At 49.1% G+C, this 23,991-nt stretch overlaps 2 protein-coding genes and 1 pseudogene across 5 annotated transcripts; 2 read left to right on the top strand and 1 right to left on the bottom strand.

The window, feature by feature from the left end:
- Positions 1 to 1,260: 1,260 nt before the first annotated feature.
- SGCA (sarcoglycan alpha) lies at positions 1,261 to 10,333 on the bottom strand. Of its 4 annotated transcripts, none has more exons than XM_081581267.1 (10): positions 10,166 to 10,333; positions 9,203 to 9,325; positions 8,945 to 9,099; positions 8,696 to 8,768; positions 8,174 to 8,372; positions 7,578 to 7,740; positions 6,434 to 6,642; positions 6,207 to 6,233; positions 1,699 to 1,891; positions 1,261 to 1,431 (listed from the first exon to the last, which is right to left on the bottom strand). In XM_081581267.1, the coding sequence occupies exons 1-9, from the start codon at positions 10,323 to 10,325 to the stop codon at positions 1,711 to 1,713; spliced, it is 1,290 nt and encodes a 429-aa protein (XP_081437393.1). In that variant the 5' UTR covers positions 10,326 to 10,333; the 3' UTR covers positions 1,261 to 1,431; positions 1,699 to 1,710. The 4 variants fall into 4 exon arrangements, 2 of the variants coding, with proteins under 2 accessions (XP_081437393.1, XP_081437394.1); XM_081581268.1 differs by having other exon boundaries at positions 8,945 to 9,090; XR_014079858.1 differs by lacking the exon at positions 6,207 to 6,233 and having other exon boundaries at positions 6,394 to 6,642.
- LOC145542453 (histone H1.9-like) lies at positions 4,855 to 5,602 on the top strand. The gene has a single exon (XM_081581269.1). The coding sequence runs from the start codon at positions 4,963 to 4,965 to the stop codon at positions 5,515 to 5,517; it is 555 nt and encodes a 184-aa protein (XP_081437395.1). The 5' UTR covers positions 4,855 to 4,962; the 3' UTR covers positions 5,518 to 5,602.
- A 6,484-nt stretch (positions 10,334 to 16,817) lies between the features above and the next one.
- On the top strand, positions 16,818 to 17,112 carry LOC145540390 (small ribosomal subunit protein eS17 pseudogene; annotated as a pseudogene).
- Positions 17,113 to 23,991: the final 6,879 nt, after the last annotated feature.

The following is a 23,991-nucleotide window of genomic DNA, read 5'->3' as shown; positions in this document are numbered from 1 at the left end:
CCCATGACCCTTTTGCCTACACATTTCTGAAAAGTGGGATGCAGTGTTCAGAAACTCAGCCCTCTGCAGTGGCCCTGGGGGCACCACTATTAGATTGAGGGCTGCCTCACCTGGTTCAGCTTCCCCTCAGCTGCAGGCTGGGCTCTCATCTCCAGGTGAGAGAAAAGTCCCGTGCATCCCCTCCACCTGCCCCCTCCACACACACACACATATCATATATACACACATACATGTGACACGCATGCATACAATACACACATAACACACACATATATAACACATACACACATAACACACATGCATACATATACACACACATACATACACACAGAGAAGGCGTGATTGAACATCAGCTCCAGGATAGTGGATGGGGCCCAGGCCTACTGTGAGGAGCTCAGAAAGGGGTGTAGAGGCCTCAGGGTGGCAGAGCTTCCCCTTGGCTGGATTGTCTCAGAGCTGCCCCCTTGGTCAGGGGCCTAAGCCAAAAGACCCTGCTCCTCCCTCCCCCTCTTTAACTGGGTCCCCTCTGGGGCCATCTCTGGCCTGCTCTTCCAAGGGGTCATCAGATGCGAGACTGGGTGTGGCTCTGGTGGCAAGGCAGGAGAGGACCTGGCCTGCTTTGGTTACAGCCACCTGGGAAGAACAAGCTGTGGCCGCTTCCTGGTCAGCCATGGGGACCAAGCTAAGCTGGTGACATCAAGCTCAACAAAGGTTCCAGGCTGTGCCGTGTCCTGTGGACCTCGACCCTGTCCCTGAGGAGCCCTCCGAGAGGGGTCACTGATCCAGGGCATTGAGAGTCCTCCACCCTAACCCCCTCTCCATATCTAGGTTATGACTTACAAAGGGGCCTCCCTCCAGGGGATCTGAATGGGTGAGAGCCCAGATCTCCTGCTTCCAGAACCTCTCAGCCCTCCAAAAGGCAGGGTAGAGGTGGACGCAACAGACCTGCATCCAAGCTCTGTCACTTGCCTGCTCTGTAACCTTGGGTAGGTCACTCTCTCTCTCTCTCCTTGTCTGTTAAATGGGGATAATGATCCAATTGTCCTTCACTATTGGATTCATGTGAGGATCAATATCAAGGCTGCGTATGCAGGTCTTTCCCTCTTACTTACAGAGAATTTGAGAAACGTAAAAATGCTGAGAGTCCCAAGGTCAGGCAGCAGCCCCAGGCTACCTCTGAGGGCATCCACAAGGCAGAAAGGGAAGCAGAAGCAGTGAGGGCTGGGAAGGAGGCTTCTGAGACGAAAGCACAGCAATCGATGAGCAGAGCGGCAGGTATTTATTCTGTGGGTCCTGATCCCAGACACCCTCACCCCAGGCCATCCTCCAAGCTTGGGGTCCAGAGGGCCAAGAACTGGAGTCAGGAGGAAGGATGTGGTCACGGTCATGGCTGCTCTGTGAGTGGGGAGAGAAAGGAGGACAAGGCCAGGGCTGGAACGGGAGCAGCAAAGAGAAGAGAGAGTGAGAGTCTGTGAGAACCAGGCCCCAATTCTCCCGCTTTCCCCACCCTGACCCTTGGACTCTGAGTGCTTGGCACTGGGGGCCACACCCCTGGCACTGCTGAACACCTTCCCACCACTACCTTGGGGGGCAGACAGATCTCTGTGCCCCTTCCCATCCCCAAACCCCCCACGACAGCCTTGAGATGGAAGCCACATTATTCCCAGAAAGAGGCTGGCACTGCCCAGCTGGACCCACCTGGGCCAGCCCTCAGTGCTGGTCCAGTATGAGGGGCACCTGAGCGCTGTCCACTTGCGGGGGCAGCCGCTCGCCTGTGTGCACATTGAACATAGGCAGGGTAGAGAGTGGCCTGGGCACCTCTCGGCTAGATGCCATCTGTCGCAGCTCCTCTGTGTTCCCATGGATAGTGCAATGGTGGACCATCTGGATGCTAGGGGCACAGGAGGGAGACATACACGATGGGGGGAGGAGGACAAACAGGAAGTTCTTCGGTGCCAGCTCAGTGTCCAGTGACTGAGGCATAGGCTCTGGGTGCCGACATCCTGGGTTCAAACCTGTGTATCCTTTGCAAATTGCTTAACCACTCTGTGCTTCAGTTTCCTCAACTGTAAAATGAGGATAATAAAAGCACCTATTTCCTAGGATGGCTCTGGAGTTTAAATGAGAAAATACAGGTTGGGTATTTAGAAAAGTGCCTGGCAAGAGTTCCTGAGATACTAAGACGTGAATAGATACCCACAGTGGCATTTATTTTCAGAGGCCACTGTTTGCTAGGCTCTATATGGTTTTTATATTCTGATGATCCCCTGGGTCCCTTCCAGCAATCAGTTTCCATTTCTAATACTCTTTCCCTTCCCCATCATCCTCATTTTAGTCTGGCAAATCTACCTTCTCCACCTTTTCCTAGCTTTCGCCCAAGCTCTTTTCCTGGTGGACTTTGACTGCTTATGTTTTGGATCCTCAAACCTTGACCCTCTCCCACCCTGCCCCACACTGCCCCCAGCATCGCTTAGCTCAGACGCTAAGTCTTATTTCCTGTCTGTGTTTCAGACCGTGTCTCCCTGAAGCTGGAACCAGGCTCCACCCTCACCGGGCTAGAAACCCTAGGAGGGGCTGAATGAACTGACCGCTGCCACACCCATTAGCAAGTCCCTCCTAAGCTCTAGATCCAGTTTCCTCTAGGAAGGCTGAGCCTCCTTCTCATCTGACATTCTCATGGGCTTGTTTTCTGCTGTCCAGGAGCAACTTTAATTCATTTTGAGAAATAGGGTAGTACAGTGGTTAAGCATGAGGACTTGCTTTGGGCCTGAATGTGAGTTCCTCTACTTACTGGTTGTGTTACCCTGTGTGAGTTATTTGACCTGTCTGCCACCATTTCCTCAACTGTAACAAAGCTGTTGTATGAATTAAATGAATTGATGCAAGAAAAACATTTACATTTACTGGTCAGCATGCAGCCAAAGATAGCTATTTTTATAAGGAGTCTTCTGTTGCTATTATTATCATTGGTATTATTATAGTAGGTCCACTGATGATCTTGGCCTCCAGTAGAAGGACATTTCCAAGCCCTTTGGCATGAACCCACCCACACTCGTCGGCTTTTCACAGACTTCCTGGTTGCTGGGTCAGACAGACAATAAGAACTGATTTTCTTAAAGGGGTGGGGGCCCCAGGCAGGGTGGAAGCCATCCTTCTTACCCCTGGATTACTGATCAAATCTGAGAGGGGGAAATGATTCCCATCTATATCCCCATCTCAAGTAGTGGACACAGACTCCTGCTGGAGTCTGAGAGATAAGACTAAAGGAAAGATTTTCTAGCTTCCTGCTGAATGGGCCATCTTCCTCCCCAGGGAAAATAGAACCAAGCACTTTCTGGCCAGCGGAAGGAGGTGGAGCCACCCTCTTAAGGCAAGGAGGTGGAGCCACCCTCTTAAGGCGAGAGGCAGATCAAAATGAGCTATTGAGTCTGGAATTTGGCAAGCAGAGTTGTCCAAAACACAATTTTCCATTCCCAGGCGAAGGGAGGCTGAGAGGGGAAGGGAGCAGGAGGAGTATGGAAGTGGAGGCAGCCAGGCAGGTAATGATCTTGGGTGGGGGAAGCCTTGGTCGATGGGCCCCCTCCCCATCCCTAGCCCCACATCTGGGTCTCATTACTCTGGCAACACACACAGGTAGGAAAATAGTCCAGGGACGTGTTTTCCAGAGCAGGAGCAGAAGTCAGAGCCACAGTGCCCTCCCCCACAATCTTTCCACATCAGCACTTGGGCAGAAAAAATGGCAGGCATTCACACACACACACACACACACACACACACACACACACACACACACACACAGACCCTTGAGCCCTGCCTCTGGCACACAGCTCACAGGAGAGGGTCATTAGGCTGGAGGATGTTTTGACCAATAAAATCTGATGCAGGTAAAAAACAGGCAGCAGATTCACTATTTTGGATAATTTCAATTTCCTTGAACAAGCAAAAAGAAAAATGAATAAAATTGGACTTTGTAGAAATAAATCAACACAAAATCCACACCAGCAAGGGCTAATATCACATACACATGGTAAAATTGGTTATTGACTCAAAATTGATGGAGGAAGCATATTTTCCTGATACCAGCAGAGCTAGAAAACTGACCCAGGAAAGCTGGACATGGTGGAAAGTAACTGGTCAGAAGAGAATATTCTCAATGGCAGAAGATAAAATTGGTCAAATTTGGCACAGGCCAAAAAACTTGAGGAGGAAAACCCAAAACTTACACAGAAAATCACTGATCTCAATAGGAAAAAAAAATTCTACCAAATAAACATGAAAACAGAAAAGAAGGAAATCCTTTTTATTACTTTGTTAAAAAAAAAATTTGATCAAGGTATTAAATTGAGTTATATAGATCAAAGAATTACATTTCTGTTCACGCTGGGAAATGTATTCCCCACAAAAATTCAAAAATGTAGGTATAATACTGATTCTAAAAAGTTTTGTGTTCTTCAACCCAATGAATTGAGATGGTGGGGTCAAAATGGTGGGTTTAAAACTGGGGTCTTGGGCACCCTAAAATCAGCTGGTGAGCGCATACACACCACATGGGTCTATCCACCTGACTCACTCAGCCACAGCCCTTCTGCCCAGGCTACCTGGCATGTCAGATGCCCACACTATGTGGTATCTCCCCTCTGCCCCACCTAGGGGGAACAATGGGTCCACTGTGACCCTCACAGGATTCTGATGGCCTCACAATGTCCCCCTGAGGTCACTAAGAGATAACCTTACCACCCCCTGCACCTCAGGCACAAGTTTGCCAAGGCCAGCATAGGTGATCATCCTTGGTCCTCCTTCTGGCCACCCAGGGCAAGGCTCGGGCCAGAGCCCTACAGGAAGCCTCTGAGGGAACCAGGAACTGGGGAGCACTTCCCCCACCAAGGAGCAACCCAGGAGAGAATTCCAGCTGCCATCCTGGAGGTCCTTGCACCCAGTTCCATTCACCCACCCCAGGAAGAGATGCAGAAAGACACTTCGCTGCCACCCCCGCCTGGGCCCTTGGCCTCCAACACTGCCCTGGGTGCAAGCCAGCAGGCCAGCTCATCTGGACTCCCGAGCAAGAGTGAGACTCAGCACCACACCAGCCCCAAGCCCCACCGGAAACCCAGCATATCCAAGGTGATCCTGGGGCTCGTGGCAGACAAGGGAGCAGGCAACCGCGTGTCCCTGGCCACCCTGAAGAAGGCTGTTGCTACCAGGGGCTACAACATGACCCGCAACGCCTGGCGCTTCAAGCGAGTGCTCAAGAGGCTTGTGGACAAGGGCATGCTCAAGCAGGTGACAGGCAAGGGGTCCACAGGCTCCTTCCTCATGGGCAAGAATCACGCCTCCAAGTTTAAGCTCAAGGCCAAGAGACGGCGGCAGCAGCAGCGGCAGCCTGGGCGGCGCCAGTCTGGGCAGCGCCGGCCTGGGCAACGCCGGCCTGGGCAGCGCCGGTTGCTCATGGGCTCCAGACAGGGGCACAAGCGGCACATCAAGGGGGTTCGCAGGGTGGCCAAATGCCGCCGCAGTTAACCAGGAAGGTTGGGCAAGCAGGCAGGGGTGCCAGGCCCGCCACAGGCTCAGTGCAATGAGAATAAAAGGAGCCTAACTTATTTCACACCTGCCTCCTGGAATCTTTGGGGTTCGAGGGAGTGGGAGAGGAAGAGGTCTGGGGGCACACAGGAAAGGTAAGGCCAGGGGTGGGGGAAACCTGGTCAAATAAAGGTAAGATTTGGGAAGGGCTGGAGAAATTGAAAGCACCCAGATATTAGCTAGTCCAACTGCATTATCTTGTAGGTGAAGAAACCGAGCCCAGAAAGGGTCACAGTAATTATGCAGCAGAATAGAGCCTGGAACCTGAGTGTCTGACTCACAGTGAAGAGAGTGTGTGTGTGTGTGTGTGTGTGTGTGTGTGTGCTGGTGCACACACTGGAAGCCTTGTAAGTTGCTTCTCAAATCCTTTCCCTAAAGGTGGCAGCAGATCCCTAAAGCCTGGCTAGATCCCCTCTCCTGTCCCACATCAGACTCTTCCATGGAGACCAGAAAATGAGAAGGCCAAGCCAGGATAGGTGGGACCCAGCCCCCAGCCAGCCCAGGACTGGAGAGCTCAGACTAAGTGTGGCTCCATTGTCTGGGATTTGTCTGCTGCCCATGGAGTTTGGAGGGTCCGGCATAATAGTTCAGGGGGGCTCCCACCCAGCCCCCAGACTTCCCCTACTCACTCAGAGGTGGCTAGGTCTCTCTTCAGCCTGTGGAAAAACAAGGGAGGGGATTAGCTATTATCCACAACCCTCCTGGTGCAGGCCACGCAAGGAGCGCCTGCTCTTTTCCTGGCTGAGGATTCCACTCTCGGAGGGATCTGGGTACCCATGCAGCACAAGTGCCACGAGGAGTCTACAGTGTGAGCACCAGCCTTGGTGCCCCCCCTGCCCTCTGCCCCCATACTCACCGTCCCTCCCGCCGGCAGCACATAACATAGGCCAGCAGTAGGGTCAGCAGCAGGGCCACCAGAAGGGGCACCAGGAGGGTGACGAGTGCGTCGCTCAGGAAGTCTCGGGCTGTGGCCTCGGTGGGTGGGCAGAAGAACGGGTCGTGCTCCAGGATCCCATCACCTGGGGCAGGTACCTCGTCTACAGGCTCTGGCACTGACTTGTCCACCTGCTCAGGAAGCCGAGGGTTGGTCCAGGAGTGGATGGCTAGACACAGAGACCCCCGGGGCACAGGGCAGGAGTTCTACTCCATGAAACTGCAGGGAATCCTCCCGCCTTGCCTCTCCCCACTCATGTGAAGGAGCAGGACAAGCACTTGTCTAGAAACCAGGAACAAAATTCTAGGAGAGGCAGGACCATACAATGCTCAGAGTACAGTCTTCAGGTTTGAATCCTGTTTCAGAAAACTTCTGTGCTGCGATGATTTACCTCTAGGTGCCTCGATTTCCTCATCTGTAAAATTGGGATGCTAATAGTGGTACCTGTCTCCTGGGTGGTTGTGAGGATAAAACACACGGATTGCATAGTGCCTTACCCATAGCAAGTTCTCAAGAATATTGATTACCAGTTTCTGGCTGTGCTATTGGTCAAGTCACAGGAAAGGTTCCTAGCCCTGGGAACAGGATCTCTAGGGACCCTAGACACCTCAGCTCCGTATCCCAAAGAGCAGACGTGAGCATCTTTGGTTTATAACATGGGGGTGAGCTATCTATTCCATGTTGCAAGATAATTTGCTAAGTGACACCTTAGAGGAAAGTAAAGTAAACAGAGCTGTCACACAGAAACCGTAGGTGGAGAAAGAAGTTTGGCACTACTCTGTGGGAGCGACTGTGGTAGCTGTTGAGTTGGGCACAGCTGGGGCTACAGGAGCTGGAGATCCCTTTATCTGGATTATGGACTCTATTGCCCTCTTGTGGGAGAAGGCAGAACATCAGGGTGTGTGTGTGTGTGTGTGTGTGTGTGTGTGTGAGAGAGAGAGAGAGACAGAGAGAGACAGGGAGACAATAGAGATAATTGGAGTAACAGAGATGGGATAGGAAGGTGAGGATGGAGGAGACCGTGATGGGGGCCATGTCCCGCCCCAACTCCCAGAGCCCTCCTCACCAAGGACACATTGCACCAGTCAACCCGGAAGTGAGGTGCCAAGGTGTCATAGCAGGACAGTAGTGGAGGCTGGCCCTGGGCACAGCGAGCGTGGCTGTCGGGGGATGCCACCATCTTCAGGCAGGTGGAGAAGGGTGAAGCAGAGCCCACCTTGATGTATACCCTGAGCCCAGATAGAAACCACTGTTAGATAAGTGAGGGTGTGTGTCACTGAGCACTGTAGATTTGGGGGTTATGCTCACGCTGAGATCTGGTATTATGGTGAGAGTATACAGAGCACCCCAGTCTTCTGGGGACCTTGTCCTCCTGGCAATATCCTTTAATGGATAAATCTTTCGTGTCCTTAAGGGCACCAGGAAGTGCAAAGTTCAGAGTAGCTAGGGTTTGGGCCCTGAAAGGGCAAGAGGAGGATGGAATGACCAGAAGGAAGTGGACAGTGACATGATGCTGGGAGGTAAAGATGGGCATGGTAAGCATGCAAGACAATGGATAAAGCCCCACTTGGAAGTTAGGGAGACCCATGTTCTATGCCCACCACCTAGACAAAAGGCAAGCTGCTCCCTCCTCCAGGAAGCCCTCCTGAGCTGCATACCTACCCTTCCTTGCGGCCCTCAATAGGAAGGGGGACTCGGCCCCCACGGTCCAAGGCAGAGGTGATGTTGAGCAGCTGGAGTTCCCCTGGCTCCCAGAGCCCTCCCAAGGCTGTGAGGAAACGGCTGGCAGGGGTCGAGGGCAGCACTTCCTCCACATCATGGCTGCGCACCAGGAACTCGGCCTGGTATGGTAGCAGGGGGCCTGGGAGGGCCAGGTGGGCACCTCAGACTGTACCCAGCCCCTAGCCCTGCATGGATCCTTCCCAAGCCTCCCCCCATCTAAGCTCCTCCCCGTAACCCCTCAGTTCCCTTCCTTCTGCCTAATACCTTATACATCATAGGCCTCAAACACCCTTCCCTGGCACCCACAGCCTCAACTACTTGCCTGTCAGCAGAGCAGCCAAGAACACAACTCTAGTGTTTTCAGAGTGCCCCGCTCCGCACTAGTTGCTTCTACAACCCCTTCCAGGGGAGATCCCCCAAGACTGGCATGGTGGGGTAGGGATGGGACAGGGCTGGTGGTACCTTCTGGGTCCCCAATCAACAGCACCAGCATCTGCTGGGTGGTGTCGAAGCTGTCCCGATTGTAGGCTGTGACCTGGAGGGTGGGGTAGGGGGCTGAGAGTTTGGGTTAAGAGAGAGACGTGGTGCAGCTGGGCCTGGTGAGAGAAGACTGAGCAAGTGCACCAAATTAGAGGCGCGTGATTCACATAAATGAGTGAACACCGGGTCTCTGCTGCATGTGACACAGCCAACTGGGGCCCCTGCTGGTACCTCAATGATCTGGTGTCCAAGGTCTTCTGGGGTGGCGGTGCCATAGAGGAAGCCAGGCTGGTAGGGGCTGCGCTGGGTATAGCGGAGCCACCGAGGCAGATCTGGGTGTCCCTGGAGGTGGGCGTGGTAGGTGATAGGGACAGGGGCTGCGACAGCTGGTGGAGGGGAGGAGAGGGGATTGGAGACATGACAGCAGCCTTCCCCAGCCCTGGGCCAGGCACCCCCAGCCCACCCCAGTGCCCCTCCGGCCCCTCTCACGGAAGACGTGCTCAGGAAGATGCAGGAAGCTTTCGTGATCCAGGGTGTGTACAAAGACGCGGCCCACAAGTGGATGCAGGGTGGTCTGCTGGGCCTCGGTGCCCCCCAACCCTTCCAGGAGACCTGTGGGGAACCAGGACCCCAAACACAATGGCCCACCCTCAGTCCCAGCCAGGGAATAAGGTCCCCTTTCCACCCAGTCCTTGGTGGCCCTGAGAGACCAGAGAAATGTGTGAAAGGAGCCAGTTTTGCTGGCTCCCAGGAAGAAGGGGTGGGGCCCTGACTGCGTCATACAACGTCATCAGTGATGAGACCCAGACCTTAGTTTGGTTTGGATTCATGGAAGCTCCTCACTCCTCATTTTAGGCCCCCAGTGAGAGTCACAGTGGGCAAGGATTAATGTCTGGCTGAGAGGGGTGTGGGGTATGTGTGTGTGTAAGGGCACTTGGAAAAGAATTCCAAGCTGACTATCTGGGAGTCTAGAGAGAAGGGGAAGAAGGGAGGGAGAGGGAAGGACCCCTTGGAGGAGGCAGGTAGCCACTCTAGGGCCTCCCCTAAAATGCAGGGGGAATAGGGTCCACACCAGTCCACTAGAAGCTGAGCAAAGGGAAGCCTGAGCCTGGAGGCCCAGGGAAAGGATGTGTCCCAGCAGCCCTCACACCTTCCCAGGGCCAAATTTAGCCTGGACCCAGAAAGAAGCCAGCCCAGCTCGCTCATTAAAGGGCCCCAACTCTCTGGGTCTGTGTGGTTAAGGCCCAGCCTGACACCCCACCCCTCAGAGTTCCCAGCCCCCCACACACACACCTCAGCTCCCAGCCCCAGTTTCCTAGAGCCCCACTGACTGTATAATTTACACCCCAAAGTCCTTCCGGCCCCTGCCTCACCCCAACGACCAACCCCTTCCCTGAGGAACTTCTCACCCCCTCAACCTGGGCCTCTCCCCTGAAGAAGACCCCAACTTACCCACAAGGAGAGAAATCCAGATTAGCGCTGCTGCCATGGCTGCCCCAGCCTGGCCCTGCCTGTGAGTGACAGAGACAGGAGCAGGGAGGAGGCGGGGAGAGGCACGGGCAGGTGGCCCAGAGCAGCTGGGCCCGGATTCAGCCAACAGGGCCCTCGCCATCCCCACTCAGAGCAGGCGCTAAATCTGGGGTGGACCCGGTCTTCACATGACAAGATCCCTCCAATCATCCCCTTGCAGGGCCCAGAGTATATTTTCTAGATCACCAAACTAACTGCCTTGATTCCCCTCTTAAAACCCTAATGACTCCCATTGCCCTGAGCTCCCCAGCGGCTGATGGGCTTCAGGCCCTGCCTATACCTGGCCATGCTATCCAGAATCCCCGCCTCTCTTCACTACACACACACACACACACACACACACACACACACACACACACTCTACCACAGGCTTCTGCCCCACCTCACTTCTGCCCCACTCTTACTCTGTCTATACCCCTCTGTGTAAGCTGTTCCCTCTGCCTGAATTCCCTTTCTGCCCTCATCCTACCAGCAAACTTCCACTCACTTTTCAAGATGCAGCACAGGCACCCTTTCCTCTCTGAAGCCTTTCTGTCCTGCATCCTGCCCCAGGCTGAGCGGGGCTCCCTTTGTCTCTGTGCACAACCCAACCACACAGGGTTGTGGGTGGAATGGGATCTTATGATCTTTGCATCCCTGGACCTGTGTGAGGTTTCTTTCTGGGCCTTGAGACAGAGGGGGTTGCCACCGAACCCCCAGGCAGATGCTCCAGGCAAGGACATCTGGGATCTTCCCTGGGTTAGCCTGAGGGGGAGGGTGTGGGCCTGCAGACTGAGGTGACCGGTGGGCAGGTTACCCAGTCCTTGTCCCTTCCATCTCTCCCACATGACCATCCCACCTGTCCCGGGACAGCCACAAACTCCAAAATGAGTGTCCACTCAGGCTGTCAGACCGGGCAGGGTGTTTCAGAGTCATTTTGGGACCTCTCTGCCTTCTCAAAGACGAAAGGCAAGAGGAAGAAAAGAGGCAGAAGAAAGTCAGAGAGCTCTGGGGGAGCCGGCAGAGGAGCCAGAACCTGGCTAGTTGCCCGGGCCTCAGCCCCTCAGTGGCAACATGTGATTCCCTCCCTTCCTGGCTGCAGCTTCTCCTACTATTTTTAGAGCCACCCAATCACACCCTCAGTTGTCTTAAGGTGGCATTGCCCGAACCCAGTGCCACCAGGCTCACTGAGGCTAGCCTTTCTTATTGACCCTTCTCTCTTTTCCCAAAACCAGGGGAACCAGGGACTGGGCCAGGAGTCAGCTGAAAGTGCCCTGAAGGTCTCCACCGGCCCACAGAGAACCTTCCCACCTCAGGGCTGTCCAGATTGCAATCTGCTGCTATAATACTCAGCACCTCTGTCCTTTGAGGCCTAGGGGTAGTAAGGGCAATCACAAGATCTTTAAACCTATTTTGGAAAATTTTAAATAAAACTAAAGTATACAGAATAATATAATGAACCTCCTTATATCTATCACCGAGCTTCAACCATAATCAACCCACGGCCGATCTCATTTCATGTATATGCTTCCCAATTAATTTCCTCTGTCAATTTTTCAAGAGGAATTTGTGAAAGATAATGACTTTTTAAAAACATAGCCATGCATCCAGTTCAAGATGGCAGAGTAGAAGGACATGAGCTCATCTCCTCCTGCAAGAGCACCAAAATTGCAACTAGCTGTTGAACAACCGTTGACAGGAGGACGCTGGAACCCAAAAGAAGATAACTCACATGCAAAGACAAAGAAGAAGCCATAGCAAGATGGTAGGAAGGGCACAATCATGATCAAATCCCATACCCGCCAGGTGCTGCTAAGTCACCTCAGTTGTGTTCAACTCTGTGAGACCCCATAGACGGCAGCCCACCAGGCTCCCCCGTCCCTGTGATTCTCCAGGCAAGAACACTGGAGTGGCTTGCCATTTCCTTCTCCAATGAATGCAAGTGAAAAGTGAAAGTGAAGTTGCTCAGTCGTGTCTGACTCTTAGCGACCCCATGGACTGCAACCCTCCAGGCTCCTCCGTCCATGGGATTTTCCAGGCAAGAGGACTGGAGTGGGGTGCCATTGCCTTCTCCGACCTGCCAGGTGGGTGACCCACAGATTGGAGAACAATAATACCAAAGAAGTTCTTGCACTACTGTGAAGGTTCTGAACTCCATGTCAGGCTTCCCAGCCTGGGGATCCGACAAAGGGACTGGGAATCTCCAGGGAATCTGACCTTGAGGGCCAGTGAGATTTGATTATAGGCCTTCCAGAGGACTGAGGGAAACAGAGACTCCAGTCTTGGAGGGCACAAACAAAATTTTGCGTGCACCAAGACCCAGAGAAGAGGAGCAATGACCCCACAGGCTGCTGCTGCTGCTGCTAAGTCACTTCAGTCGTGTCCAACTCTGTGCGACCCCATAGACGGCAGCCCACCAGGCTCCTCTGTCCACAGAATTCTCCAGGCAAGAATACTGGAGTGGGTTTCCATGTCCTTCTCCAGACCCCACAGGAGACTGAACCAAAACTACCTGCTAGTGTTGGAGGGCCTCCTGTGGAGGTGTGGGTTGGCAGGGGCTCACCACAGGGATGGGGGCACTGGATGGTCCTTCTTGGCGTAAACCCTCTTGGGTTTGCCATTAACCCTACCATAGAGCCCACAGACCAGAGAGGTAGGTCACATCAGGCCAAACAACTACCAGGGAGGGAGTGCAACCCCACCCATCAGCAGATAATTGGATTAAAGCTTTACTGGGCAAGACCCTGCCCACCAGAGCAGTTTTTCCCACTGCTAGTCCCTCCCATCAGGAAGGTTACACAAGCCTCAGCCTCATCCATCAGAGGGCAGACAGAAGAAACAAGAAAAAGCAGTCTCACAGCAGCTAAAACAAACCATGTTACAGAAAGTTAATCACAATGAAAAAGCAGAAAGTTATGTCCTAGATGAAGGGACAAGATAAAATCCCAGAAAAACAACTAAATGAAGTGGAGATAGGCAACCTTCCAGAAAGACAATTCAGACTAAAGACACAGAAGATGATCCAGGATCTCGGGAAAAGAATGGAAGCAAAGATTGAGAAGATGCAAGCAATGTTTACCAAAGACCTAGAAGGATGAAAGGACAAGCAAACAGAGATGAATAATACACTAGAAGGAATCAATAGCAGAATAGCTGAAGCAGAAGAACAAATAAATGACCTGGAGGGCAGAATGGTGGAAATCACTGCCATAGGACAGAATATAGAAAAGAGAATGAAAAGAAATGAAGACAGCCTAAGAGACCTCTGGGACAACATTAAATGCATTCACATTATAGGGATTATAGAAAGAAAAGAGAGAAAGACAGACCTGAGAAAATATTGAAGAGATAATAGCTGAAAACTTCCCAAGCAGGGGAAAGGAGATAGTCAACCAAGTCCAGGCGGCACAGAGAGTCCCAGGAAAGATAAACCCAAGGAGGATGACGCTGAGACACACAGTAATCAAACTGACAAAAATTAAAGACAGAGATAAAATATTAAAAGCAACAAAGGAAAAATGACAACTAACACACAAGGGAACTCCCATCAGGCTATCAGCTGATTTCTCAACAGAAACTCTACAAGCCAGAAGGGAATGGCATGACATATTTAAAGTGATGAAAGGGAAGAAACTACAACCAAGAATACTCTAACCAGCAAGACTCTCCTTCAGATTTGATGGAGAAATCAAAAGCTTTCCAGATAAGCAAAAGTTAAGAGAATTCAGCACCACCAAACTAGCTTTACAACAAATGCTAAAGGAACTTCTCTAGGCAGGAATCACAAGAGTAGGAAAAGACCTACAGAAAATAACCCCAAAACAATTAAGAAAAGGGTAATAGGATCATACATATCGATAATTACCTTAAATGTAAATAGATTAAACACACCAACTAAAGGGCATAGGCCGGCTGGGTGGATAAAAACATGTGTATGTATGCACTCCAAGTCCTAAGTCGCTTCAGTTGCATCCAACTCTTTCAGAGCCCCTGTCCTGTAGCCCAGGATAGGCTCCTCTGTCCATGGGATTCTCCAGGCAAGAATACTGGAGTGGGTTGCCATGCCCTTCTCCAGGGGAATCTTCCTGACCCAGGGATCAAAACTGTGTCTCCCATAGTTCCTGCACTGCAGGCAGAACCCAGCCAAAACTCTGCTTGGGACTTGAACCCACGTGGCTGGAACTCAAACGCAGCCAAATCCCACAGTACTTGGTTTCAGGACCTAATGAAGCTCGGGTTCTTGATGTCTCATCGCAGAAAGAATTCAGTGAGAGACAAAGTGACAGGTAAGAAGTGGATTTATTCAGATACAGAGAGAAGCACACTCAAGAGACAGAGTGTGGGCCATCACAAGTGTCGTAGAAAAGCTTTTTTATACATATATGTGTATAATATATATATTTTAGAAAACTTAATTTTTGCCTAACTAAAAAAATTATGACATTTTGATTCCACGTGTTTGACTTAGTATGAATAGAATGCTAGATTTCTAATTTAAAAATAGATATGCAACAAGCAACAAAGATTTACTGTATAGCCCAGGGAACTATAGTCAATATCTTATAATAACCTATGATGGAAAATAATTTCAAAAATACTCTAAATTGTATAACTGTATAATATAAGTTGTATAACTGAATCACCTTGCTGAGCACCTGAAACACAGTGAGTCAACTATACTTCAATAAAATGTATATATTTTAAAAAAATAACTGCAATGAATGTACCTAGTCACACATTTTACATAAGGTTAATTCCTTAATATCAGATCTATAGAGTTCAAATCTCCAATTTTTCATACATGTCTTTTCTTTTTTACAATGTATTTGTTTGAATCAGGATCCAAATAAGATGTATACATTGCAACTGACTGACCAGCTTCTTTGAAATCTCTTTAAATCTATGGGCTCCCCCTTCAACTACCATTCTCTCTCTCTCTCTCTGGCTTTCCTTGGGGTAACCAGGTCATTTGTTGTGTAGTCTGGATTTTGTCTGGATTTTGCTGATTGCAACTCTACTGTGTTCCTTAACATACTCCTCTGACCACTGTACTTCTTGTAAATTATATTTCTGTACACTGTTATGTCTCACAAATTGTAGTTGGGTTAAGATTCCTGATCAGTTGTAGGTTCCACTTTCTCTGGCAAACCATTTCAAAGGTGATCGTAGGAGCCCATCTTGAGCTTGTGATTTGTCCTATTCAGCTGGAGCATCCATCTAGGGAAACTGGAAGGTCAGTTCTTCATCTCAGTCTCTCAACCGTGTCTACAAAAGCCCAGTCCAGATTCCCATGCCTCTGCTTTACTCCTGCTGCGAGGGCACTGACTTCAGCTAGTTGATTTTCTGTCCTTGTTGCTTTGCCATCCGCTCCTGTTTCCCCAGCTTTCCGCCCTATATTGGCCCGTCAGTGTCTCAGTTTAATCCTTTTGGTCCTTTGTCCCTGTCTGTCCCCATCTCCATCAATGTTTGCTGAATAAATGATTAATTGAATATCATCTCCCCAATTCTCTCATTCCACTTCCCGTCTCTATGAATCAGTCTCTTGATCTCTGAGCCATATTTTCTTCATCTGCATCTAAAACGGAGGTTTAGATGTCATGAGGGACAAAGGAAAGGGATTATCGTCATTGTGATCCGACCGTCGCATCCGCCTCCTAGACTCCACCCACATCTTTTTTCTCCCGCATTCTCTTCGCTGCCCCCAGCAAAACAAAGGGTGCGATTTCTCATTCTGCCACGAGAGGGCGCATTCGTCTGTTCCAGCCCGGACCTGCGCCTGCGCAATATTGGGCTGGAGCTGGGTGGCCAGTCGGAATCTCAACAGAGCGCCCCGCCCCGGGCTAGGGATACACGTCAGAGGCGCTTGCTGAGCGCGGTGGCTAGAGGGGACCCACAGCCTCTTGTCCTCCGCTTCCGGGTCCGGAGGATGTTCTCCCCAAACACCAAAACAGAGAGGAGGACCCGCGGGGAGGCAGGAGACTGGACACAATGCCGTCTTTCCTACCTCCCCCATCATCTATATCATTCCTCGGACTTAAAAGGACAATTCCGTTTTTACCCACCCCCACGACATTTGGGGGAACCAGCCTGAGGACCTAAGTGTACCCATAATACCCCTCCCCGACTCGGCCTCTTATCGGTGAACTTTTCTTCAAAGGGGTTCCTTGAGCCTCCTGGCCGCCCAAAGCTATCAATCATGAGTCTGAGAAGGCCAGAGGCCACCCCTGGCCAAACGTTTTAGCTTACAGAGGAGGCACAGAAGGAGACGGTCTGTCTGAGGTCCCACAGCACAGTAATGTGCACAGCTAGATCTCTGGACTTGGAGCTGAGTCCTACCCAGACACTCCCTTTCTGTAAAGTGGGGGCAATAAGGATTGATGAGATAATGGAAGTGAAAGTGCTTTATAAACTATAAAACTCTGGAGGAAGTAAGGGGGCTTTTATTTATTTATAACTGACTGTGCAAGGCAACAGCTGCCCAAGCTCAGCCCACTAGCACAGCCTGAGAGCTGGGAGAGGTCAGATTTAGAAGCCATCTCTTCTAGAGGATTAGGAGATAAACAAAATTTCACTGTCTTACCAAGGACTTGCCAACATGGGCCCCATTCTCACCAAAACCAGGAAGAAGGTGGCTGAAGTCATCACTGAGAAGAAATGTAAGTGCCTGGGCAATGACTTCCAGTGAGAGGTGTCTCCATCAAGCTACAGGAGGAGAGATAGATAATTACATGCCTGAGGTCTCCGGCCCTGGCTTGAGAGATCAATGAAGTATTGTAGGTTCTGACACTAAGGAAGTTCTGAAGCTTTTGAACTTTGGCAATCTGTTCAAACTGCAGGCCACTCAGCCCACAGTTGGGATGAATTTCAAAACACCACATGGAAACTTTTGACTGTTGCTGCTATACTTTAGTATTTTCACCCTAAACCTTGGACAAAAAAAAAGAAAGGAAACAAAGTCTCTGACTTTTTTTTTGCAGATGGTATGATTATTTATATAGAAAACCCAAGAGATTCCACAGATGTGTTGTCAGAGTTATTCAGAGAGATCAGCCAGGTTGCTGGACAAAATTTAACATCCAAATTCAAATAAAATACAGAATTCAACAGGGTTTCTATACATAAGCAATAATTTATTAGAAACTGTAATATCTTTTTAGAAAGAAATCATATGCAAAATTAAAATTGTACAGAACCCAGAAAAAAAACTTTAAAAAGATATTAAAAGATATTTATGAAGAAAAACTAGGCTATAAAACCATAAAAACTACCAGCTAGAAAAGGAATAAATTAAGCGATGGAGAGATATATTAAGTTTAGGGATGAGAAACCTCAATGTCACAAAGACAGTTCTCTCCATAAAAATCTGCTAATTCAATCCAAGCCCACTGAATATTGCAACAGGGTTTTTCAGAGAGCTAGGCAAACTGATTCTAAAATTCATATGGGAGAGAAGAGGACCAAGAAGAGATTAGACAATTCTGAAATGCAGACTTATTTGAAAGCAATAGTAATTAACACAATGTGGTATTGTTGCTGGGCTAGACAAAGAGATCAATAGAATAGAGTGCCCAGAAACAGATCCAAGCATATGTGGGAAGGTGATTTATGATGGCAGTGGCCTTGCAATTTAGTGAGCGAGAATACACATTTCAATTAAAAAAAATGTTGTAACAATTGACTTTTCATCCATAAATATTAATTTCAGATGGATTAAAGATCTGAAAGTGAAAGACAAAACTAAAATAATTAGCAGAAAATGTAGGAAATCTCAGGGAGGAAAAGTTTTCTTAGATGAGACGTAATTTATAAAAGATCGATTTCACTACATCACCAAAAAAAATAAACGCTTTCTTCTATGAAAATGACATTATAAACAAAAGACAAGCAACAGCCTAGATGATAATATTGGTAGTACATATAGCCAACAAAAGGTTAGTATCTGGGTATTGATCTCCTACACATCAATAAAGCAAACACATAACTTTCGAGTGCCACACCAAATGACATTCTTTTCCTTATTCCTAGCTAATAGACTCCTGATTCAAAAGTCAAGGGTCTAGGCTTTGGGCAAAGCTGGACTTTCCCTATCCCCTTCAGGTGAACAGTGATTGGTCTACGTAAAGCATGCTGATAAAGTTCCTCTGGTAAGTGATTGGTTTAGATATGGACATGTATACAGTTCTGTCCACTGAGACCAGAAGGGAGATCTCCTGTGGGGCTCTGGAAAAAAAGACACTGAGAAGAAAGCATCATTTCTTTTGCTTCCGGACATTGTTGTCTGCATGAGACACCCAGAGAAGAGGCAGCCATCTTGTACCATAAGGGGGTCAGTCTAGGAAGCAAACCAACATGATGAGAAGTATCTTATAGAAAGATGGAAAGAGGCTCTTCTTTGATGTCACAGTTGAGTCTCTGAATGAACCAAACCTAGGACTCCTTGTTATGTGAGATAATATAACTCCCTTTTTTGCTTAAACCACTTCTAACTGGACTTTCTGTAACTATATCCATAGTCGCACTGGGTAGCAAAGGATGTGGATGTAAGCAATTTGCCTGGAATAAACCCAGGTGGCCAGTGAGCATGATAAGATGCTCTGCCTCAGAGGCAAGGAATGCAAATTCAAATGAGATACTACTTCACACCCATCAGATTAGCAAAAATAGAAAGTCTAACAAGAGCAGAAGATGTTGGCAAGGATGTGGTCAGATAGGACATCTTATACAAATGCTGGTGGCAAGAGCATAAACTGGCTACAGAACAGCTCAGCAGTACTAGTCTAGGTGACAGTGTGCCTGCAGCCTTGGCTTCCTGCTCCGAGGTGTACACTCCAGAGATGGGTTCAGATGAGCACAAGGATGTTCATCACAGCTCTGCTTATAACAGAAAAACGCAGAAACAACTCAAAAGCCCATCAGTAGAGGAACTGCTAAATAAGTTGTGGCTTGTTCACATGATGAAATAGTACACAGAAGTTAGTTAAAAGCAATGAACCAAAGCCACATATATCAATGTGGCTCCATTGTGAAAAGCACCTCAAGTGAAAAAAAGACACAAGTGATACGTACAGCATGATGGTCTTATATACATTTTAATAATACGGAAAGCATTATTATATGCTGCTTTATGAATACTTAAATGTATAGGAAAAATAAGAAATTATGGGCTAGATTTAAAAGGGAAGGAAATTCTGACATGTGTTACAACGTGGGTGAATCTTGAGGACATTACGCTATTTGAAATAACCCAGTCACAAAAGGACAAATACCATATGATTCCATCTATAATATAGATTATATGTGATGTCCCTAGAGTAGTCAAATTCAGAGACAGGAAGTAGAATGGTGGTTGCCAGGGACTTGGGGGTGGGGGCCTGGGGAGTTACTGTTTAGTGGATAGAGTTTCAGTTGGGAAGAGGAAAAAGTTCTGGAGATGGATAATGGTGATGCTTGCATAACAATGCGAGTGTACATAATACCAGTGAACGGTACACCTAAAATGGTTAAAATAGTGATTTTTATATTATGTATATCTGACAATTAAAATTGTGATTAAAAAATTCTGGGCCATAGAGGATGCATTACAAATGTTTGAGAGTGGGTAGGGTTGGCAGTGGGACTAGGGAGCCAGAGAAAGGGGTTTCAGCTCAAAGTCTCATGTTCTGTTTCTTTTATTTGAAAGAACCTGCAGCAAAAATGACACAATAACAGCGGGATTTTTTTCTTTTGTTTTGTTTCCTTTTGGCCACTTCCTGCCATGAGGGATCTTATTTTCCCAACCAATACCCCCTAGTTTGGGAGTGCAGTGTCTGAACCACTGGACCACCAGGGAAGTCTCTGATAGTACTTATAAATTTCGTTTGTGGACTTCCTGGGGGCTTCCCAGGTGGCACTAGTGATAAAGAACCCGCCTGTCAATGCAAGAGACAAGACAGATACGGGTTCGATCCCTGGGTCAGGAAGATCCCATGGAGAAGGAAATGGCCACCCATTTCAGTATTCTTGCCTGGAGAATCACATGGACAGAGGAGCCTGGCGGGCTACAGTCTATGGGGTCGCAAAGAGTTGAACACAACTGAAGTGACTCAGCAGCAGCAGCAGTTGGTGGAGCAGTGGATAAGAATTCGCCTGCCAATGCAGGGGACATGGGTTTGATTCCTGATCCAGGAAGATTCCACATGCCTGAGTGCCACAACCACTGAACCTGCTCTCTAGAGCCCAGGAGCCGCAGCTGCCAAGCCCATGTGCTAGAGCCTGTCCTCCACAAGAGCTGCTGCTGCTGCTGCTAAGTCACGTCAGTCGTCTCCGACTCTTCGTGACCCCATGGACTGCAGCCTACCAGGCTCCTCCGTCCATGGCATTTCCAGGCAAGAGTACTGGAGTTGGTTGCCACTGCCTTCTCCCCACAACAAGAGAAACCACCCCAATGAGAAGCCCGTGCATTGCAATGAAGAGTAACCCTCTTGCCACTCAACCCCCACCCCACTCACCCCAACTAGAGAAAGCCCACACAAAAAAGTAACGAAGACCTGCCTCAGCCAAAAAGTTTTTGTTTCAAATTCTGTTTGTTATGTGATTGTTTTTCTTTTTTGGCCCCTAGCAGGGATCGAATCCAGGCCAACAGCAGTTGAAAGCACCACATCCTAACCACTGGACTGCCAAGAAATTCCCTGAACTTTTCTTATTTTTAAAGAAACTTTTCAAACTAAAAGTAAAAAAGTAGCTATGTAAATTCTTTTCTCTTTCAGAACGGAGAGTTCTCAAAAGTAGAACTGCCTTGAAATGGCAAGATTTGCCACCCGAGTCCTCACTGTCAAGGCCACCTGAAGTGCAAGGGGTTGAGCATGGAGCCTTAGAGCTGAGCTGCTTTTGCAGAGGGTACCTGGGCTAGGCACATGCAGCCCGCCGAGCCTGGTGGAGCCAGTTGGCAGGGAAGCTGGCAGAGCCAGTATCTGCTCTCCCTTGACCCTGGGCAGGTGAGGCAAAGGCTGACGGGAAGATGCCTTTTGAGAGCCAATCTCTTTCCCAGGCACCCACTGCAGATCCAGACAGCACATGAAAAATAGAAACCAACATCAAAACATGGGAATGTGTAATAATAGCACTTGGAGCAGGCAGGAAAAAAAGAGTTCTTCGAATCTGCTGATGACAAAATAACATTGCTCAATCTTTCCATTTTGTTTTTTTTTTCTTTGACTTCCTTGCATATCTCTGGAGTTCCCATAGCTATGGCTGTCTGCTTTACAAAATACATATTTACAAGCCCTCTAAGCCTGGCTAAATATAGCCTTTCTTTTAAAGCAACTGATGATTTGGAGAAATCTTTCCTCTGTCCTATCATTTCCCTGCCCCCAACACACACACACACACACACACACACACACACACACACACACACAGCCTGACTCCTCCTTCTAGGTCTCCGTACTAAATCTCTAAGATGTATCTGAACTTTCCAAGTGACACTAGAACAAAGAGTGGAGGGTGAATGAAAGAAAAGAGGGGGCCGAGCAGAGGGACCCAGGTAAGGCAGTCTCCCAGCTGTGGGAGGACCTCAAAGAATCCTCTCTGCAGGGGCACTGGGGGCCTTGAGACACTAAGAGACAGGAATGAAAAACCCTTTGGGAAGTAGAGAAGCAAAGTCACCTTCACTCCAGGGATGATCCCAAAAGATCTGGAGACAAGGTGTGCTTATATTTCAGTATCTCATATAATAGACCTTAAAGGGAAACGAGAGGCCCCACAGTCCAGTGGAGACACAGGTAGAAATGCAAATATTGATGCCTCGTTTCAGCCATACCTCCCCACACATGTACACACATACCCTTACATGTTTGGATAGCCATGTAATCAATAACAGCCAACACACCAAGTTCAGACATTCAAATTTGAACAATCTCATGAAACTGAGGCTTAGGGAATAAAAACAACTAGCCCAACCAAGGTCACTCAGCAAGTGGGTGGAAAAGTGTTAGTCATTCAGTTGTGTTCAATTCTCTGCAACCCCATTCACTATATAGCCCACCAGGCTCCTCTATCCATGGGAATTCTCCAGGCAGGAATACTGGAATGGGTAGCCATTCCCTTCTGCAGGGAATCTTCCCGACCCAGGGTTCAACTCAAGTTTCCTGCACTGCAGGCAGATTCTAAATGGGTGGAGCTAGGGCTCAGTTCAGACCTTATAAACCTCTGTCTCTTTCCTCCAAAACTAGAAAGTCACTTCCCACTTCATGTCTCAGCCTTCTTCATTCCCCTGGGAAGAGGTCAGCCAAGAGCCACTAAAGTCTCTTCAACACTGACATCCTGGATTTGAGCTCTCCTGTATGTAAAATGTACTCACAGGCAAGCCTTTCCAGCATCCTCAAATTAGCCCAAATCTCTGGCAGAGGAGGACAAAAGGAGAGTGTTTGGAACAGGGGCCACTGGCTCACCACAAAATGACCAAAGAGCAGGGTCTAGGCCAGCCTTTGCTCAGGTGACCTTAGCCACGGAAATACCAGTTTCCTAGGCTGAATCTCAACACCCCAGGGCTGGAAAGAGAAGGCAACCTTGGCTCGCCCACCCCAGGAGTCCAGGGCACTAAGAGCTCCTGATTTATTTATCACAAATCAGTCCTCTCTCTGCCTTCATCACCTGTTTTTGCAGTTAACACCTGGTGTTTAAAACACAATTGTCCAAGAACAGTCTCAGAAGGCCCTCATCAAATTTGAGGGTAGGTGGGAAAATAAGGAGGGGCTTTATCTGGAGGAAGGTTGGGTGTGAATTATCTCCCCCTAAGAAGCCTCCAGGCTTTTTAGCAACAGCTGGAAAAGGCACACACCCTGATCTTCTGTGTTCCATCCACTTTCACTTCAGTTTACCCTTACTGAGCACAGAAAAGCTAAGTGATTTGTCCAAGGTCACAGCTAGTAAGTAGTGGATCCAGGATTTGAACTCTGGCAACCTGGCTCCTGGGCCAGCTTTGGAAACCATTCATTCTACTCTATTTCACAACAGAGGTAAGGAAGGGTTAGAAGACCATCAGGCAACGGCACAAGGGATAAAGGAGAGAGAAAGAATGGTTCAGTTACTCTGGGAGCTGAGTGAGGATCTCAGCCTGAGGAATGAAAATTAGGTTCAAACCCTTCAGTTTGGGCGTAACCCTTCCCAAAGTAACCGTCCTCCTCACCCTCCCCTTTCTGCAGGTGTGATTACTGCCTCAGGCAGGCAGGGACGGGTGGAGAAGATAACACCCTATTCCCCACCCCTCTCACAGGCTAGCCTGCCTGGCGCCTGACCCCGGGGAAGGACCTGCTAAAGCACTCATTGCTTCATAAAAGCTTCTTTGGGAATCCTGGCTGGGGGAGGTCACTAAGCTAACTGGGAGCCCAGGAAATAATGATCCCTCTCCTTAGCCTCAGTCATCTGAGCCATGGGCTGGCTCCAATCCTCCTGCATCCCAAAGTACTTAAAGGGGTTTTACTCTTGGAAGTCTCAGGACAAGGGAGACCCAAGCATCCCAACAATTCGAGTTCAACCCAAGGTGCTGCTGGAGATGTTGTTAGGGGCTGGGGCTGGGGGGTGGGGTGTCCGCTGGGCCTGACAGTTGGTTCTTAGCTCCTCCTCCCATCCTTAGAAGAGGGCTTCCCCACCTGGCCAGAAGCGTGGGCACAGACCCCTTGGGCTGGGACCAGTTAGAATGACTCATCAAAGGGTGTGGGAGATTCTGGGCAGAATACCCTGGGGCCTGAGCCCTCCCTCAATCCACATAAGAGCTTTTGAGGACACTGCCC

Source organism: Giraffa tippelskirchi, chromosome 3 (assembly GCF_054371585.1).
Source record: "Giraffa tippelskirchi isolate mGirTip1 chromosome 3, T2T-mGirTip1v1.2.pri, whole genome shotgun sequence".
NCBI classification, from domain to species: Eukaryota; Metazoa; Chordata; class Mammalia; order Artiodactyla; family Giraffidae; genus Giraffa; species Giraffa tippelskirchi.
This window is presented reverse-complemented; position numbering and strand designations above follow the sequence as displayed.